The sequence below is a fragment of the Chionomys nivalis genome, chromosome 6 (genome assembly GCF_950005125.1).
Source record: "Chionomys nivalis chromosome 6, mChiNiv1.1, whole genome shotgun sequence".
Classification (NCBI taxonomy): Eukaryota; Metazoa; Chordata; class Mammalia; order Rodentia; family Cricetidae; genus Chionomys; species Chionomys nivalis.
In genome coordinates this window covers 40,614,278-40,634,993 of record NC_080091.1, presented here as the reverse complement: position 1 = coordinate 40,634,993, position 20,716 = coordinate 40,614,278, and the positions used below count along the sequence as shown (strand labels likewise).

Genomic DNA, 20,716 nt, shown 5'->3' with positions numbered 1-20,716 from the left:
CTAACCCTTCAGTTACGCTCTGTAAGGGAGACTGTCTTAGCCAGGGTTGCTAAGGCTAGGATAGGAAATCCTACCGTCCAGCACCTGCAGTCTCCTGAAAGAACAGCTGACTAATACGCAATCAGGGCTTGCTTGCCAGGGCAATGTCCTGGCTGCTTCCTCACACACTCATGGTCTTGGACACAATACTCCTGGCCTTTTGCCCCAGGTTCTAACTTTTTAAGGAAGAAATGCTATCCTATAGGAACTTTGCCATCTCCACATGGAATAAGGACACCCATGCCTCCTGGGTATCTACTAGAGGACCCAGTACCAAAAGTTTAGCATGGGATCATGGGGTGCACTCAGGACAAGCAGACAGTCAGGAGACCTCAAGGCATGGTGACTGCTTTGGGCACTAGTGTCACCCCCCATGTGATCAGAGCAGGCCTCGGAGGATGTCAAGGCTTTTCCCATACTCTCACAGTGGCCCCACAACAGCTACAAGACTAAATTTGCTGTTTGCAATGGAATATCACTTTAACTATGTAAAGATGTGTTATATTTGTTTTGTTATAGTTATGATGTATTTGTTTAATTATGAAAAGATGTTGTTGTTTTGCCTTGCTTGCTTAAGGCACCTGATTGGTCTAACAAAAAGCTGAATGGCCAATAGCTAGGCAGTAGAGGGACAGGCAGGGCTGGTGGGCATAGAGAATAAGTAGGAGAGAGAGAAGAGAATAAGAGAACGAGAGGGAGATGCCAAGGACCCTGTCTGGCAGCCAGCCAGCCAGAGTGGGGCTTATAGAATGAAAGATAAAACCCCCTGAGGCAAAACATAATGAAGAGAAATAGGTTAAATTATATTATAAGAGCTAGTGGGACAAGTATAAGCTAAGGTCGAGCATTCATAACTAATATTAAGTCTCCATGTCTTTATTTGGGAACTGGTTGGTGACCCAAAAGAAAGCCTGCTACATCTTACTTCCCCAGTGAAAAGAACTATGGTTTTCAATGGCAGGTGATACTGTCCACCTCTTCAGTACCAGAGATCATCACATTTCAACTCATGGGTGATGCAGTCAAGGAGAGTTGAAGATACCCAGACACACACAGTTTTATGGGGTGCAAGCTTCTCTTGGGGTACAGCCTCTATCCCAGCTGCTCCCTGGCTATGCCTTCCCTGAGTTCAGACTCCAGTGGGGCCTCAGCGCAGCTTTCTTCCCAGGACTGCACTTCCTGTACCTCCCAGGACTGCACTTCCTGCACCTCCCAGGACTGCACTTCCTGTACCTCCCAGGACTGCACTTCCTGCACCTCCCAGGACTGCACTTCCTGCATCTCCCAGGACTGCACTTCCTGCATCTCCCAGGACTGTACTTCCTGCACCTCCCAGGACTGCACTTCCTGCATCTCCCAGGACTGTACTTCCTGCACCTCCCAGGACTGCACTTCCTGCATCTCCCAGGACTGCACTTCCTGCACCTCCCAGGACTGCACTTCCTGCATCTCCCAGGATTGAACTTCCTGCACCTCCCAGGACTGTACTTTCTGCACCTCCCAGGATTGAACTTCCTGCACCTCCCAGGACTGTACTTCCTGTACTTCCCAGGACTGTACTTCCTGCATCTCCCAGGACTGCACTTCCTGCATCTCCCAGGACTGGTCCTACAACTTCCTATTACCTGGGCCAGCACAAAGCAGTCAACCCCCCACCCCCCTCCACAGTCACTGGTCAATCTTCAGGACCAAACTTGCTCCCCACAGGAGGGTCACAGTGTACAGGCCTCAGCCAGTGCAGCTTTCCTTCCTGGCTGCATGCCATGCTAAACACCACCAGTGGTGCAGTTGCTTTAACCTAGACTTCCCCAGAGCTCTTCCCTTTCTGTGCAGTTTGCTGGGTCTTTCTCACTGTGCTTCCTAGACTCTGCAGGGTTTTGGAAAAGCAGAAAATCTATACATTGATAAATTATTAGACATGGCTGCTGTCCCCAAGCACCCTTGGGAAGAGCATTGCATAATCATCTGTATCCTCATCTCTTGGCTCCATAAACGGCAAAAGTCAGTCAGGGCATCCAGTAAGGGGACCTGATGTTTTCCAGGTAGCCCACCCTCAGCCTCGTCATTCCACTTTTCACTGCTCAAACTGCCACCCAACTCAGGAGTTGACCTGCAAGCCAAGCATGACAAGACTGGAGCTGAGCAAACCAACCAACCAACCAACCAGCCAACCAACCAACCAACCAACAAACAGTTCAAAGGACCACCAGGCTGTGGATACGGTTTAGCCAGTCAAGTGCTTGCCTTGAAAAGCACAAGAAATTGAATTCCATCCCTAGAACCCATATATATATTAAGGCCAGTTATGGTGACATGTTATGTTATGGTGACATGTTATGTTATGGTGACATGTTATGTTATGGTGACATGTTATGTTATGGTGACATGTTATGGCCCTGTACTAGGAGTCAAAGAAAGCAGATCCCTGCAGCCTGAAGCTGGTGGTTAGAGAGATCCTATCACAAAAAGAGGAATGGCACCTGAGGTCCTCCAGACTCCTCACACAAGTGCACACAGAAACACCCAAACATACACAAAAAGAAAAACAGAGGCAGAAGCAGGTCTTAAATTGGATTTGTGTGTGTGTGTGTGCACGCGCGTGTGCGTGCTGAGATAGCACGCAGGGCATCTGTGTTGAATGTGCTAGGCAAGTGCTAAGCAAGCACTTTATCACATGATAAATATGCACAGTTACATGTTAACAAACTTGAAAAAGAATACACTGCATTGAATCTACAGCTCATCTTCTAGCTGTGTTCATAATTGACTGTTGTACAGGATCCATGTGTCCAGCAACCTTGCTAAATCCTACTCATTGTTCTGAATAACTGAGACATCACTTGAGATTTTCTTTAATAATTTTTAATCACTTGATAATAGTAACATTTTTATTTCCTTTTTGCAAGCATTTCACATTTATATTATTTTTATCTCCTGTGTGCATCAATTACACTGCCAGTACAACCGTAAATGGAAAGACAGTCACTTGTGTCTTGTCCCTGTCTCAAAGGGAAAGCTTATACAATGCACACCAGGCCACTCTGAGGACTGTGGGACCCAGGTGCTCCTTTCCACTTTTACATTGGTAACTTCTGTTTCACTATACATGGGTAGTGAATTTTACCAAATGCCTTTCCGGCCTGTTGAGAAATATGTAAATTTTTTTTACTTTACTTTGTTAATGTAGTAACTTACGCACACATACACGGTGAGGGGGTTATAATTTTTAAATACCAACCAATGTGTCCCTAAAATAAAAATTACTGCACTCAGATTGCTAATACCTTGGCTAATATCTTGTTTAGGATTTTTACATCTAGTATTAGCCAATCTCCCAAACTTTCTTCTCGGAGTTTTTGGTCCCAAGGTTATAGTGGCCTCATTAAAAACAGCTGAAAGTAAGTACTCTCTTATCTATTGTTGGATTAACTGCTTTAACCTTAATTACTGCACAGCTCCTGCTTCCTGTGATCCTGTTCTAAGACTCTTGTCCAACCTGAGATGACATACCACTGCCCTGTTTGCACACTGCTGGGCTGGGGAGGCACCCCATCTCCACAGGCCTGTCACACCAGCCTGAGGACCTGAGCTCAGATCACCAGCACCTCCATGAAGGCTGGAGCATAGCTACACTTCTTCAACCCCAGGGTTTGGGAGGCAGAGACAAGCAGATCCTGAGGTTCACTGGCCAGCCAGCCTAGCGGGATCAATGAGCTACAGATTCAGTTAAAGAATTTGCCTCAAATATAAAATGGAGGCAGATCAAGAAAGACACCTGATGCCAACCTCTGACCTCCACCTGCATGCGTGTGCACACACTCAAGTGAACATGTACATCCATCTCTTTCACACCCACACACCAGAAAAAGAAAAAGGAACTAAAAGAACATTAAGTTAGTAGTCACTTCAAAACACTCTCTAACGTCCAAGGGGATTTCTTCTCTGAGCTGGACGAGTCAGCAGGGCGCAGCTCACCGAGTGGATAGGTGCTGGTGTTTCTAGTCTGCCTGCACGGAGGCAAGAACAGGCCGTGCGCCATTTGTCACTCTTCTTCTCAGAAGAAGCCTATGGTCCAGCCCGTGCTCAGCTGTGCAAGAGGGTGTGGCAAGAAAGCACTAAATAGCAAATCCCACCAAGAGAGGAAGGGGACTAATGTGTTTGAGGGACTGAGCACAAGCAAAGCAAACAGTGGAACAGGTAGGATATAAGTCCAGCACCATCCCATCCCTACAGCTGGAGGACAGGTAGGTAGAGCCCTCTAGAGACTCAGGTGGGAGACAGAATTCTCAATTCCAGTACAAGTCCCTCACAGAGAGCAGATCAAGGTGTTCCTGGCGTCATCTGGCTGGAAGCTATCAGGAGACAGTTAAGAAGGTTCTTATGACACCAAAGCAAGTGTCATCAGTAGGAAGTCCTCAGATTTTGCTCTAGTGTTCAACTAATCACCCGGGAGACAGACCTCTGGACTATCTGTGGAGGAGTATTTTGATTGTGTTCAATGACGTGAGGAACCACGTCTTTTTTTTTTTTTTTTTCCTCTGAGGCTGGGTTTCTCTGTGCAGCCCTAGCTGTCCTGGAACTCACTCTGTAGACCAGACTGGCCTCTAACTCAGAGATCAGTCTACCTCTGCATCTGCTAGGATTAAAGGCATGCTCTACCGCTTCCCAGCTGGGGAACCCCATCTTGGCCATGGGTGAGGCCGTTCCCTGCAGAGGATCCTGGACTATACAAACTGAGACAGCCAGTTGAGCACTAGCACGCACACACTGGTCACTCCCTGCTTCATGACTGCAGATTCCATGTGACCAGCTGCGTCAAGGACAAAGACCACCTTGATATTTCTGCTATGATGACCCATAACCTTGAGTTGTGACCCAAAACAAATCCTTTCTCCATTACATTCCTTTGCCAGGATATTGGTCGCAGCAGCTTGAAAAGACACTCAAATAGTCACAATACTGTGAGACACCATGCTGGGAACATGTGCAGCTGTTCCACCCAACAACAATGCTCCCACCCTGCCACAGGACAGTCAGAGAGAACCTGAGCCCCTGGATCATCACAACACTGCAAGGCTCATGATACCACCAAGCAGCAGCAAGTCCACGGGTCTTGGTCCAGCACTGGAACCCAGAGAGTAAGAGAGAAAGCTGCACTCAGGGCTGCCAACCAGCAGAGGGATTAGAAGTTGGACGTCCCATCCTAGGGAGAGACAAGTCTTGACCACAGACCTCTCACCAACCACAGAGAAGTCAGCCCGGAAGCTTGTCTGGGCTCTAGATGCTGACTGCCTATCCCTTGGGAACATGGCTCAGAGCCTTCTTCACATATTGTGTTCCTACTGCTGCTTCCTGCTGCCAAAAAGCAGCTCCTGGTGCTGCTGGGCCAGATGGTCACAAAGTTTCTACATGGGACAATGGTCAGTTTCTAGGCACCAAACCATCCATGAGTGTGGGACTGGTTCTTTCCCGGGACAAGTCCAGCACAATCAGGATACGCCCAGGCAGGGAGGAGCAGGCTGCAGGCTCCACGTCACTCACATCCAGGGTATCCACACCTATGGCCACACAGGTAAGTGCTCTAACCAGTGAATGCGGAAGACATAGAGAAGCAAATAGGTCACCTCAGGATGAAGTGGATCAAAAACAGATGCCCAGAAAGATGAGACTGTGACAGGGTCGCCTGGCCACATTTGTGTGTGAGGAGCATAAGCCTAGGTAAGACTATGTAAAGGCTTGTGAGGAGGACAGGGGATGCGGCGGGAAGACCTCAGCTAAAAGGATGGATGGGGAGGTAGGGAGGCCTCAGAATGGCAGGAGAGAACAAGAGCATGGATACCTTGTCCCACATGACTTCATCCACCACAGACCATCCCTAGACCACTATCTGAGTCCTTAGAAGGACAGGGCTGACATCCAGCAGTAGCCATAGAGTGCTGGGATCGAGAGGCACAAGACAACAGAGGTAGCACTGTACATCATCCAGTGAGGCATGCCTGCAGACCACAGAGAGCCTCTTGACATGTGGCCTCCAGCGAGCAGAGCTGCTCACTAGCTAGCCATCGGGACAGCATCCCAGCACTCTGCTGTACTCTACGGCAGCCCTGGTCGCCAGGGTCTGCTGCACCCCAGGGTGGTGGAGCCCATGGGTGCAGAGACTAGGAGGACATTCCTAGCACACCTGCCACAGCAGCCATGCAGAGCAGACGGACAGGTCCCAGTCCCCAAGTGGTCAGGGCTATTTGTAGCTTCTGCACTTTGAAATCTTTAGGAGAAATTCTGAAAGTTTAAATAAGAGGCTACCCATATGATGAAAAGCCACAGCTTCACTGTCATGTGGCCCAAAAAGCATTTAATAACTGGTCTACAATTGGGTTTCCTATCTGTAAAGAGGCCAGGTCAGCAAGACACGCTGACACAGGTCTGCAATCCTATCCCTTAGGAAGCCACACAGAATTGTGAGTTCAAGGCCAGTGGCCATATTGACAACCCTCTTGTTGTGATACTCTGAAGACAGCAGGGAGGGGTTTGGAACACCAGCCCATGCTCACTTCTCACTGCTGGCCAGCAGGTAGAACCAGCCCATTCCTAAACATGAAGAGAAGCAAAGCAGTAGCCCAAACTTCTACAACAGTTTCTCAGACATCCACAATGAAGCTATATACATGCTCAGGGTTCAGACCACTGAGGCCTCCTTCTCACACAAGTGGAGACACAAGCACCCCTGGCAGGAACCCCCGCCTGGAGGCAGGTGAGCCATAATATACCTTCTCATGGGTCCCCAGGCTCAGCCAGACCTTGCCACACAGCCTCCCATCTAACACCAGGAACTGACTTTTCTAGGCCATGGAACAGGCCTGTAGCTGGTCTTCACGTCACTAGGGACGTACACGGACACCTGTCACTCAGCTCTTCCACTTACAGAGCCATCCTAGCACCACCACACGTGTGCAGGAGATGTGTAGGGAACACTCACAGCTTCCTTAGAGCAGATGCTTCATCTTCCCCCGCATTTCCATCAGACAGAGGAGTCTAACCGCCACAGGGTTATAGAGCATGCCACAGAAAGCCATAAAATAAATCCTGAGAGCAAATGGCCTGCGTTTGGAAAGTGGCAGAACAAAGTATGGCAGGCAACTGTGCCCGTCAGAATTCATAAACCAGGAAACCCAGCAGCATGATCTGTGGGTGCAAATGGCTCAGAAAGGGGACAGGAAGAGCACAGAGGCCCTTGGGAGTTGTCACTGCTCTGTATGTGCTGTGTGGGCTAGTATGGCATGGCATGGCACACGTGCCCCACACAGCAGAGACCCCGCCTGTCAGCGCTGTTGTGCTGTCATTAACAGCAGTGCACCCACAGTGCCCACTGGCCGTGACAAGTCCTCAGCCCTCACGTGGTGACGACTGGTGCACTACCATCAGGATCTGTACTTTCCTTCCCTCTAGTTCCTGGAAGCCTAAAACTTCCCAGAAGAATAAAACCGATTCTTAAAATGGCCTTTGATCTGGCTGATCGGGTCTATAGTAAGGAACAGAAATGGGCCTTACCTCGACTGTCCCACAGGATTAAACACACTCCTGTCTGACCAGGGCTCCCCAGTGTGGGGGTCCAGGTGACTCAGGTACTTTGAGGGATAGGGACAGTCTAGCACATGCTCTAGAAGCTCCTACTGAGGGGGAAGAATCCAGCAGGCTCCCAGAGGGGAGGGCCAGAGCACTGGAGGTGAACAGAGGGGAAAGACTGGCCAAGGCCCACAGTGGTCAGCAAGTCCAATCCACCTACCTCAAGATCATCAAGGGAGCGCGTGATGCTGAACCTCCTAGACCTTCCAAAGGATCTTCGAGCTGAGGTGCGCTGTGAAGTCTGAGCCAGCGTAACTCCCCGCCCTACTTTTGAGCCCTAAACATAAAGGAAACGATGTGTTAGGTAAGCATTGTTGGAAGAGATGATCAGTTCTGTCCTCTGTGCTCCACTCAGGGAAAAGCCAAGCCCAGCAGCACCGTGGGAGGTTCAGTTGAAGTCACTGTTTGGTACATTTTAATTAAAATATTTACACAACATATGTAAAATTGCAAGAGTCCTCCCAGGATCTCTAGCTATCTGCTGCTACTTACCAACTGTGTACCCTGGATGATAAGGCCCGCCCTGCTTTCCCAAACCACACACAGACAGCAGTCTCGGGGCGGAATGATACTGATAGCTACACAGCAAAAGTTGTAAGCCAGTGTGAAGGCTGTCCTCTTCACACCTGGGCTCGTGTCTTCTGATGATCACTTTAAGCAGCTAAGAACACCCTAACCAGTGTCTGAAGATCATTCCAACAAGAGGCTTGTGTTTCTTCCTCCAGGAAATGACAGTGTTTGCTGTTATTTCTTCCCAATTCAACATCCCCTCCCGGAAGGCGGAGGGGGTTTGAAAAAGACTTAGGAAGCTAACAAAATGTACATGATTGCGAAGTCAGAGGACTTGAGTCTGGATCCTATCACCCACAAAAGGTGGATCACAAACACCTATAAGTCTGGTTCCAGGGGATATGACACCCTCTTCTGGCCTCCACTGGCACACACACGCATACACACACACATCTTAGTAAATGGGAGGGGTAGAGAGCAAAAGAGTTTTGCAAGCAAGCAGACAGGTCATCTGGCTCGGACAGTTCAGTAAGTTAAAAGGACTCACAAAATCTCAGATACCCCAGGTTGTGGGAGCAGTGAGCTGTTAAGTGAGGAGTTCCCGAGATGCAGCTTTCACGGGTCCTCACTCATGCTGGAATGGGCTTTTCAGTGATGCAGCTGTCTAAAGATGTCCCAGTCCTGTAGTAACCCCTCACAATGGTCCATAAGCCCCCGCAATACACTCACTATCCATGGGGCTGGCTCTACAGCACTCAGACTCCCCAGAGAGGACACCCGGAGGGCAGTCTTCAGACATGAGCATTCAGGCCATGACTCAGTAGTGCTGAGCACCCCAGTGTTGGCAGTCATCACCTCCATCCACAGCCAGCACCTTCTCACCTTCCCACACAGAAACTCTCCCCACGTCTGCCTATTCTGCCTGATAATGGCCACTTTGGGCCTTGTATAAGCAGAATCACTACATCCTCATCTTTTAGTGACTAGCTTGTCTCATTGGTCATAATGTCCTCAAGGCTCATCCATACTGCAGCACGTGTCAGGATTTCTTTCCTTTTCAAGGCTGAATTCCACTGCATAAAGTAGCTAAATTTTCTTTTTCCAGTCATCTATTCAAGGGCACTTAGGCTGCCTCCATATCTTAGCTGCTGAAATAATGCAGCTATAAATATAAACTCTGGTGTACAAACATCTATTCTAGTCTCTGCTTACAATTCTTGTGGCTATACCAGAAGTGGAATTGTTCAGTCATAAGGTGATTCTACTTAAAGGAATTTTAAGGACTTGCCACACTGTCCATAGTGGCTATTCTACCGTGGATTCGCACCAGCAATGCACACAGTTCAAATTTCACAAGTCCTATCCAGGACCTGGCACTGTCCAGTTTTCAGTTTTTGGCAGTGGTCACCCCACTGGGCCGAGTGTGCTGCACTGCACTGGAGTCATTGTCACCTGCCTGGTGACAATGGGGTTGAGCATTTCTCACATGCTTTCAGCATCTGAATATCTTCTTTGGGAAGGAGTCATCCCAAGTCCTTTGTCCACCTTAAATCAGGTTGTTTTTTTTTTTTTCCTTTCTGATGTTGAATCCCATTTGTGCTAGACCCAGGTTCTGTCAGATCTGTTTGAGCATTGTCTCCATCTCAGAACCACTTTCCTGTGTTTTTGATTGATTCCTTCAATAAGTCCAAATTTTGCATTTTGGGATAATGTAATTTCTATACACCCCCCCCCCCGCTGCCCATGTTGTTAAAATTTAAAATTCTTAACCCAGAAGCCTCAATCCTAGACTGCAGGCTCCAGTCAGGCAGGGACTTAGTCTGTTCTGGTAGTGCCTAACTCTGCCCTTCCACAGTACCTGGGAAAAATCAAGTGTTCACACAATCTTACCAAGCAGATGCTGAATGAGAGTTTGGCTCTAAACAGAGACCAGATCCATCATCAGAAGGTTCTTCCAGATGCGACACGGGATTCTGACAAGATTTGGAACTGACAGGTTTGCTCCTCCTGGCATATAAATCAGGGTTCCCATGAGGTATCTTAGTAGAGAAAACTCATTATGTCAAGCAGCTGATTTGGTGCTGGGGGACAGGACAGGCAAGGAGGCCCTAGGGTGTCCTGGAGGCAGAGGAGAGCTGTTCACACTGAGCAGCTCAAGGAGGGACCACAGAGCTGGGACTCTGAGGGACGAAGGGGAAGCAATGGTCTCTAGGGATGAAGAGTGTTATTACTGTGACATCCCTGTCCTCTGGTTTACTTAACATCCCCAGAGACAAAGCTTGCCAGCACATGGCTGAGGAACAAGAAGATAGTGCAGACCCCACTCCTCAGGGCACAGAAGGTCTCAGGGCTGGGGGTACAGTTAGAACTGGTGTGTTACAGCAAAGTTAAACACGAAGAATCCAAAAGCCAAGATCAAAACAGCTTCAGAGTGTCACACACAAACTGAACAATGACAGCTGTGCTGTGTTGTGTCCGTAGGTGCACACAAGCACATGTATGCGCATGCATGCAGAGGTCAGAGGGCAAATTCAGGTGTCACGTCTCAGGCTTGTTGGCTAGTTTTATGTCAACTTGACACAAGCGGAGTCACTCTGGAAGAGGAATCTCCGCTGAGAAAATGCCCCTCAGACTGACCCGTAGAAAAGCCTGTTGTGCATCTTCTTGACTGACTTGGGTAGGCTCAGATCACAGAGGGAAGTTCCACCCTTAGACTGCTGGTCCTGGATGCTATGAGGCAGAAGTTAAGCGAGCCATGAGAAAGAAGCCAGTAAGCAGCACCCCTCCATGGTCTCTGCTTCAGTTCCTACCTCCAGGTTCCTGCCTGACTTCCTTCCCTGACAGAGTATGACTTAAGTGTTATAATCTGGAATAAACTCTTTCCTCCTCAAATTGCTTTAGACCACAGTGTCTTATCACAGCAATAGGAAACCATAACTAAGACAAACAGGGCCCGTCACGGGCCTGGAACCTCACCAAGTTGGCTAGGCTGACTGGCCAAGAACCCTAGTGATCGCTCTATGTCCATGCCATATTGTCATTGCTCGACCTGAATTCTGGGGCTCTGAAACACTCTGCCAAATGAGGCCCCCTTCAGCCTTACAGTGCACTTCACGCGTACACTGCTTGAGAAACTACTCCTGACCACCGTGAGTCACGTCTGAGAAGTGGGGAAGTCCAGGTCTTCTACTCAAGAAAGGAATAGACAACCACACAGGAAAGCACGTTTAAGCACGAGGGCAAACTGCATCAGTTAGCAAGTATCTGTCAGGCAAGGCCAAGAACTTTAAAGGGAAAATAAAGTATGAACTGCCACACCAAGAAGGGAGAGAAGGAACCAAGGAAACAAACTACACAGCCTTGAAAACAAAACAAGGCAAAGAGAGAAAGGGAGACCTGGTGCCTTCCAGGAGCCCGGGACTCACCTCTCCTCCCATTACATGGATGGACCACGTCTGTAGATTCCTTCTGATTCACTCATATGCTAACGGAAGAATCTCAAAGCAAGCTGGGAAAGAAATCCAACTATTGACCTCCAGTACGGAAGTGGAAACATTTAAGTAAGAGTGCTGATCGGACAAGCCGGTGCCACTGGTATAGCCTGGTTGTTTGCTGATGTCTAATAAAAGAATCCAGAGCTGGGATGTACCTGAGCTGTGGAGCCCTTGCTGAGCATACACAAGGCCTTGGGTTTAATTCTTAGCTCTAAAATGGGGGGTGGAGATTAATATGTGAAAAAGGGAGGAAAAAGAGAAGGAAGAGAGGGAGAAAAACACTATTAACTTGATACAATATCATTTATTTTATAAGAAAAATATTGCTACCAAAACCAAAAACAATGAGAAAAGGGAAAAATTACAGAAGAGTCTCATAACAGAGATTTAAAAACCCTACAAAACTATTAGCAAACCAAATCCACTAGCGTATGAAAAGCTCATTGTGCTGAGCTGGGTTATCTTGGGAATGCAGATGTGGTCTAACATTTGAAAATCTAATGAAGAGGGGGAAGCCCACACAATTCAATGGATGCAGAACACTCAAAAAGAAAAGCTCAACTAGAACACCCATTGGAGGATTCATATTAACAAAGGAAGAAAAGGATCTTCCCAAACGCAGAGAGCTGAAGAAAAGGCCAGGAACCAACTGCATTTTCATCTGTCCCCAGAGGTGGCATTTATAATTTATGATGGTCCCATTAATAATAGCAACAAAATTACATAAAACAGCTAGGAATGACTCTAATGAAACAAAAAGCCTTTTTTTTTTTTTTAAATATTTATTTATTTATTATGTATACAATATTCTGTCTGTATGCCTGAAGGCCAGAAGAGGGCGCCAGACCTCTTTACAGATGGTTGTGAGCCACCATGTGGTTGCTGGGAATTGAACTCAGGACCTTTGGAAGAGCAGGCAATGCTCTTAACCACTGAGCCATCTCTCCAGCCCCAAAAAGCCTTATTAAAGACACTCAGGAAGGTAATTGCCAAAACAGCTGGGAGAAAAAAACAAGGCAGCAGGATGGCTCAGTGGGTAAAAGTACCTGCTACCAAGCCCGACAGCCTCAGCTTGATCCCTAGAACCCACATGGTGGGTGAAGAGAACCAGCTCCCTGGCCAATGTCTTCAGACCTCCACACACATGCTGTGGTTAACGTGTGCACATCATCACACACATATACACACATACTGTCTTAAATACCCGCTCCTGGTCAACTGGACGCACAAACACATCTCTCTAAGCCATATTCTTCCACCTCCTGTCCCCAAAGTCTCATGCTTCTTTCAGAATATAAAGCACAGCACAACTTTAAGTCACCACAGTCAGACTGGAGAAGATGGATCCGTGGTCAAGAGAACTGGCTGCTCTTCCAGAGGACCTAGGTTCAGTTCCCAGCACTCAAATGACAGCTCACAACTGTCTGTAACTCCAGTTCCAGGGGATCTGACACCCTCGCACAGACATTCTTACAGGCAAAAGGCCAGTGCACATAAAATAAGAATAAATCATTTTTAAAAAGAGGTCTCCACAGTCTTTAAAAATTCCAACACTTTAAAATCCCATCTAACTGTGAGTGCCTCTAAAATAAAAGCAAGCTATATACTTTGAACACACACTAGCAAGAATAAATATGTTTTATTCTCAAAGGGAAGAACCAGGGAATAAAACAGTCACACCAAAATAAAACTAAAATCTGTCAGGTGAAATACCAAACCCCACACCTTCCTGTCCAGCATCTGGAACTTAGAGCATAAACAACTAGCTCTAAAAGGCTGGGGTATCCCTGACCCCGAGTCCTGCCAGCTGCAGCACCTCCAGCTTCTCTCTAAAGCTCAAGCTGGCTCCGTCTGACACCTGCGGCTCTCGCTGGCAGATGTCCTATGCTCTGGGCAGCTCTGACATCCTAGGGCCTCCACTGAACCTGACGTTTCACCTTCACAGCTCCACACAACGGCTGTTCACAGGGACTACCACCTGCCACAGGGTACCTGGCCTCAGCTGCTCTTCATGATCCTTGCATCTTTGTCTTTAAAACCAATACCAAGTATACAAAGCTTACAATGCTGCTAAGTTCTGCTGCCACTCAAGGTGTAACCAGGCTCCTGGGACCACACTGCACGCAGACCTTGAGGACAAGCTCTCCTGGGACCACACTGCACGCAGACCTTGAGGACAAGCTCTCCTGGGACCACACTGCACGCAGACCTTGAGGACAAGCTCTCCTGGGACCACACTGCACGCAGACCTTGAGGACAAGCTCTCCTGGGACCACACTGCACGCAGACCTTGAGGACAAGCTCTCCTGGGAAGGTGTTCTTAGGAGCAGGGAACCTTTTCAGGTTAAGTTTCATTCCTTTAAATGAATTTGTTTCTCTACAGGATAAGGCCTTCCACGGGTGAGGTCCTACCCTGGGATATCCTTCCTTTTGTCCCAGTCTAACATGGCAGGCTTCTCTACATTGGTGCTGATCTCTCTACCACTGACGGCTGCTTCCTCAGCACCAGCCTGAATGCCATCTTGCCTTGGCTCTCCTCTGCCAAACAAAGATTAGCCCATCAACCTTCAAATTTAATCCTACTCACGTTTTCACAAGACAGAAAAGATGCAGTCAAATTCTTGGCAAAAAAAAAAAAAAAAAAAAAAGAAAGAAAAAAGAAAAAAAATCAAGATTTGTCCCATCCCAGTTCCTGTTAGAGCTCTGTTCCCTCTGAAGCCTAAAGAGCCGGATCTCCACTGCCCATGCTCCTCTCGGCACTCTTGTCTTCAAGTTCCTATCAGAGCAGCCCATTAAATCCTTCACATGGCATCCAGTGGCTTTTTAAGCCCAAAGTTATAAACTTCTTCCACATCCTCCCACAAAACATTTCTAAAGGCTTAAAAGCCACATGGTCATGGCAAGGCTTATCACAGCAACTACCCCACTCTCGGAATCAATTTCTGCCTTAGTTTCTTTCCTGGTCACTGTGATAAAATACCCTAACAAAGGCAACTCAGGGGAAGAAGGGGGTTTCTCTTAGCTCACTGTTTCAGGTTACAGTCTGTCTTGGTCAGGGTTTCTATTGCTGTAAAACACCATGGGCAAAGCAAACTGGGGGAGGAAGGGGTTTATTTGGGTTACATTTCTACACTGTGGTTGCTCACTGAAGATAGGAACCTGGGGGCAGGATCCAAAGCCCTTGCTAACCTCATTCTGAAGGGCTAGGGCCTAATAGAAACAAAATCCATTGCACACCTGAGCTTTGGTTAAACTGCATGGGCCTCCTACAACCCCCTAGACTCCTCAAAGGCATCAACACTAGCCTAAATTAAGACACTGGTTGTGTTTTTCAAACAGGGTTGGGATGAACTACTTCCTTTTTTTTGGCTGGTCTCGAACTCAGAGACCCCCCCCCTGCCTCTGACTCCCAGGTGCTGCAATTAAAGGTGTGCGCCACCACCACTGCCTGGTGATGAATTTCTTAATATCATAACGCTTACATGAAATCAATGCCATGAGTTCACCAAGACACCAGTGCACACAGACACTGCTCAGAACCTTGGAGGGATCCACTTCGAAAATCACGTGCTCCCGGAGGGTAACATAATAGGCTGACACTGAGACTAAAGGAAGCTAATGTGGGAAATTTTATTACAAAATGTCAAAAACTTAGGAAATATCAGACCAGAGTTTCTCTTTCACCCTCATGTTATCTATAACACTATGCTCCATGTCCACCACAGTCACCTCCCCAACAACAGAACTCAGTTTTCCCTTCGCGTGCTTTTGAGCTAAGCAATGCAAAGTTCCTCTCAATACATTCTCTTCAATTTAAAGAACATGTTTAGAACAATCCCAAACACCATCAAAAAAATTTTAATAAAAGATTTTAAAAGCCTGAACAAGCAAAAAACTATCACTCTACTGGGTAGTTTTGTGTGTGAACTTGACACAAGCTGGAGTCATCAGAGGAAGGAGCCTCAGCTGAGAAAATGCCTCCTTGAGATCCAGCTATAAAGCATTTTCTCGTTTATCCATCAATGGTAGAGGGCCCAGATCATTTAGGTGGTGCCACGCCTGGGCTGCTGGTCCTGGGTGGGCAGAGCAGCCATGGGAAGCAAGCCAGTAAGCAGTACCCCTTCCATGGTCTCTGCATCAGCTCCTGTCTCTCGGATCCTGCCCTGGCTTCCTTCAGTGATGAACAGCAATGCTGAAGTGTAAGCTAAACAAACCTTTCCCTTCCCAACTTGCTTTTTGGTCACAGTGTCTTTGTCACAGAAAGAGAAGGCTTAACTAAGACAATCACGTTATCTGGGTGTGGGATGCCTGTTTTTTTTTTCTTCAATTTTAATGAAGAAAATAGAGCTGGGCAGTGGTGGCACAAGCTTTTAGTACCAGCACTTTTGAGGCAGAGGCAGGTTATCTCTGTGAGTTTGAGGCCAGCCTGGTCTGCAGAGTGAGTTTCAGGAAAGTCAAGGCTACACTGAGAAATCCTATCTCAAAAAGACAAAAATGAAAGAAAGAAAACAGAGACACTCAAAACATGGAGAGATTATTTTCATGGTAGGAAAACTTGGTAACTTAAACTCATCAACTCTTCTAAATTAATCTACACATGAAAATGTAATTGACATGAAAACACCAATAGTATTTTGGGGAATCTTTTAACTGAGTGTAACTACATCAAAGCGAGGCCTAAGCAAAATTAACATAAGGTAAGGGACTTGCCCTATAGAAACAGAGACATCCTGAAGTCATGATAAACTGTTGTTCGGGTACTCACAAAGCAAAAACAGGCATGCGTAGAGGGTCTTGCCCTAGAGACACAGGGACATCATAAACCTACAATAAACTGACAACAGAATAACAAATTACCAAGGAATAGATCCATACATATTAGAGCATGTCTGTGGTGGAATATTAGTTGAAGATGTATTACATTTGTTTATGCTATGGAACATTTGTTTAATGATGCAAAGATGTGTTGCATTCTTTTATGTTGCATTTCTTTTAACTCTGTGAAGCTGGGTTACTTTGCCTGTCTAAAACACCTGATTGGTCTGATAAAGATCTGAATGACCAAGAGCTGGGCAGGAGAAAGGATAGGTGGGGCTGGCAGGCAGAGCAAATAAATATTTAGGAGGAGAAATCTGAGAAGGGGTGATCAAAGAGCTAAAGGAGGCGAGGAGGGCTCCAGGGGCCAGCCACCCAGACACACAGCAAGCCACAGGTAAGAAGAAAAGAAAGGTACACAGAAATAGAGAAAGATAAAAGCCCAGAGGCAAAAGAGAGACAAGATAATTTAAGAAAAGCTGGCTAGAAACAAGCCAAGGCAAGGCTGGGCTTTCATAAATAAGAATAAGACTCCATGTATTTATTTGGGAGCTGGATGGCAGGCCCCAAAGAGTAAAGAGTAAAAAAACAAACTACGTTTTGGTACCCATCGTGAGGCTAGGCTCGAACACACAGGGCCTGAGAAAGCTGGAAAAAATACAGATATGTATTTGAAAACTGTGCCTTGGCCAGGGGGTGGTGGCGCAAGCCTTTCGGGAGGCAGAGGCAGGCGGATCTCTGTGAGTTCGAGGCCAGCCTGGTCTACAAGAGCTAGTTCCAGGACAGGAACCAAAAGCTACGGAGAAACCCTGTCTCGAAAATTAAAAAAAAAAAAAAGAAAAAAGAAAAACTCTGCCTTATAGCAGATCATTTAAACAGTCTTTCCAATATAAATAGAAAAAACTAAGTTAAACAAACAAACAAAACAAAACAAAAACCCTGCCACAGTGCAGGACACTGGCATTCCAGGGTTGCGGGTTAAATACAGTTCCTGGTCAAAGACATCTGCCACCAGGCCGAGAGCCTGAGGCTTGGCTCTCATGTAGCTTAGCAGTTTAAAGTTTGCTCACATGGTCAGGAAAGACTAGAGATAGCATTAAAAGAGGGCCAGATAGGGGGCAAAAAAAACCAACTCTAGACAGGTTCCAGTGTGTTTAACAATGGCATAGGCTTAAGAAAGAAAAGAAATAGTTTCAAAATAATCAAGTCTTTAAAGAGAGAGTAAAAGCAACATAAGAGAAAAAGCTATGTAAAATGGGAAATACACAGCGAGTCTGGATCCAGTATGTTGCTGTTGATTGATTTTTGAATTTTTTGACTGCTGATAAGCAAAGGACAGCCGCTAAGAGACTGGAATGAAGCGGGACTGCTGAAATAAACCAGCCTACATACTTTAGGAATACCTTAACTTTAAAATGGAAATCAAAAAATGTGTTTGTAAAATGGAACTTAAAAGATGCATTGCTTTTATTCTCATTGGGGATGAGAGACTGTGGATTCCTTCAGAATTAATATGGATTAGGTTTAAACGGGGAAGACCTCCTGAATCTTGACAGGTAATGTATATCAATAAAGGTTACTGCTGGTCCAACCAGGACTTGGCAATTATCGTTTTCTTGGGGACCTCTAAAGATGCTATGCCCACAGACAGCGGAAGCAATTTAGAGAAAATGATGCCTACATTTCCCAAGATATGGGGTGGGTGGTCTTTATTTGGTGGGTTGTGGATGTTTGTTATTAGAGGAATATAGAAATATAGGCTAAAATGACAACTATGAAATCAAATATTTTGCACTGGCATGGATTTTTGGTATACTGATATAAAATTAAAGTTATTTTTGTTATACTGTTTATATGTTTCTACTCTTGTTTGGGGTATTGTGCTTACACAGTTCATTTTAAAGGTACTAGGGAAATTCCCAGGAATTCACAGCTAAGATACTAAGCTAAGATACTAAGCAGTAGTAGAAAAGGTGCCTGAACTCGCCTTGCCCTGTAATCAGATTAATGACCACCTTAATTACCATCATAGAACCTTCATCCAGCAACTGATGGAAGCAAATGCAGAGATCCACAGTGAAGCACTGGGCTGAGCTCCCAAAGTCCAGTTGAAGAAAGAAAGGAACCAAAGGGATCAAGACCATGATGAAAATACCCGCTGAAACAGTTTACCTGAGCCAATGGGAGCTCTTTGACTCTGAACTGACAGTGGGGTACCAGCATAGGATCAAATTAGGCCCTCTGAATGTGGGTGATAGTTGTATGGCTGGGGCAGTTCATGGGGTCACTGGCAGTGGGACCAAGATTTATCCCTAATGCTTGAACTGGCTTTTTGAAACCCATTTTCTTTGGAGAAATACCTTGCTCAGCCTAGATATAGTGGGAAGGGCCTTGGTCCTGCCTCAAGTGATATGCGAGACTTTGTTGACTCCCTCATTGAGGAGTGGATGAGGAGTGGGGTGAGGATAAGGTAGAAGGGGCAGGAGGAAGGGAGGAAGTGGGAACTGGGATTGGTATGTAAAATGAGAAAAGATTGTTTTTTTAAAATATATATAAATTAATTTTAAAAATGCAATGTATAGTTAAGAAATGAGGCTAGTAGTGTATAATAATCAAACTTATAGTCACATTAGGTATGTTTCCAAAGTTAAACAGGTATATTTTAGACAGATAAATGATTTTCAAACACTTACTTCAAAGACCTACAGACTATGGCATTTAAAATGTTGAATAATTTAAGATTTTTCATGACAATAAGACACATCTACTCCTGGCAGCACCAACCTACTTCATAAAAAGATGACAGTCATCAAAGAACTTCCATGTGGGGTTTGCTTTCAGTGTGGCAAAGCTAGCCATTTGGGCAAGAAACTGCTTTGCCTTGACTGCTGACAGTATGCTGTATTAACTGGACATGCAGGACCCCCAGGAAAGTGACTGTTGTTACCAAAACAAGTCAGGACAGTTCTTCAAAATTCCTGCTTCATAGAAGAGTCTGTCAGAGCCGGGCAGTGGTGGTACACGCCTTTAATCCTAGTACTCAGGAGGCAGAGGCAGGTGGATCTCTGTGAGTTGGAGGCCAGCCTGGTCTACAAGAGCTAGTTCCAGGACAGACACTAAAGCTACAGAGAAACCGTGTCTTGAGAAAACAAAACAAAACAAAAAAATCTTCATTTAAAGAAGAGTCTATAAGATATTCTAGGCCTGTAGGCTGATGAAAGATGCCCCAACATAGCAGAGAACTTTGGGTGACTGTCCAAGCAGCCAAATGTCTTTGTTGTTAGGTACTATTATATCCTTCTGGGGGTCTGTGATGGAGTTGAAGACTAGATAGTTATAGTTGCAGTTTTCCTTAATTATGTAAGTAAATTAGGTATACCACTTTGAAGTCACCAAGAAAAGACAGATAATGGAACATTTTCTCTAAATTTGCTAAATATAAACTAAATATTGTAAATGTAATTCTTACTTTTTGATAACTGTTTTGTTGTTTGTAGTTTTACTATGTTAAAGTTAAAACATTTCCTTTTTATTTAGACAAAAACGGGGAATGTTATCTATGATGGGACATTTCTGATGTAGGTGAAGGATAAACTCAGTGCTAGAATGATGTCCTCTGCGATGAACCTTCACCTACCAGATTCTATTCACAAAGTTATCTCTGTGGCTAGAGAGATGGCTTAGTGTACAGGGTGCTTGCTGTGCAGGCATGAGAACCTGAGTTTAAATCCTAACACTCACAACCACTTTGAACCACTTTGATCCAGGGGATGCAATGCCTCTGGCCTCTGCAAGTACCTACATTCACGTGCATATCCCCCCACAAATACATACACAGAATTTAACATAAAAAGTAAATCTTAAAAAATAAGTTGGATGTGTGCTTGCATTCCCAGCAAACAGAAGGATACCAGAAGCCTACTGGCCAGTCAATCTAGCTGAAGCAACTAGCCTTGGGTTCAATGAGAAAACCTGCCTCAAAAACATACAGTAGAAGCTGGGTGGTGGTGGCGCACGCCTTTAATCCCAGCACTCGGGAGGCAGAGGCAGGCGGATCTCTGTAAGTTCGAGGCCAGCCTGGTCTACAAAGGGAGTTCCAGGACAGGAACCAAAGCTACAGAGAAACCCTGTCTCGAAAAACCAAAAAAAAAAAAAAACCATACAGTAGAGAAGCTATTAAAGACAGCCTAGCATCAACCTCTGACTTCTACATACACACATGGACATATACATGC

General features: G+C 46.0%; 1 protein-coding gene across 5 annotated transcripts in view; it reads right to left on the bottom strand.

Moving 5' to 3' along the window:
* Positions 1 to 20,716, bottom strand: part of Rgs12 (regulator of G protein signaling 12) — a 101,055-nt gene that overhangs the window by 55,852 nt on the left and 24,487 nt on the right. For all 5 annotated transcript variants that reach the window (XM_057772281.1, XM_057772282.1, XM_057772283.1 and 2 more), the window contains exon 3: positions 7,823 to 7,939. In XM_057772281.1, the coding sequence (XP_057628264.1) occupies positions 7,823 to 7,939 (117 nt within the window). The remainder of the gene's footprint in view (positions 1 to 7,822; positions 7,940 to 20,716) is intronic.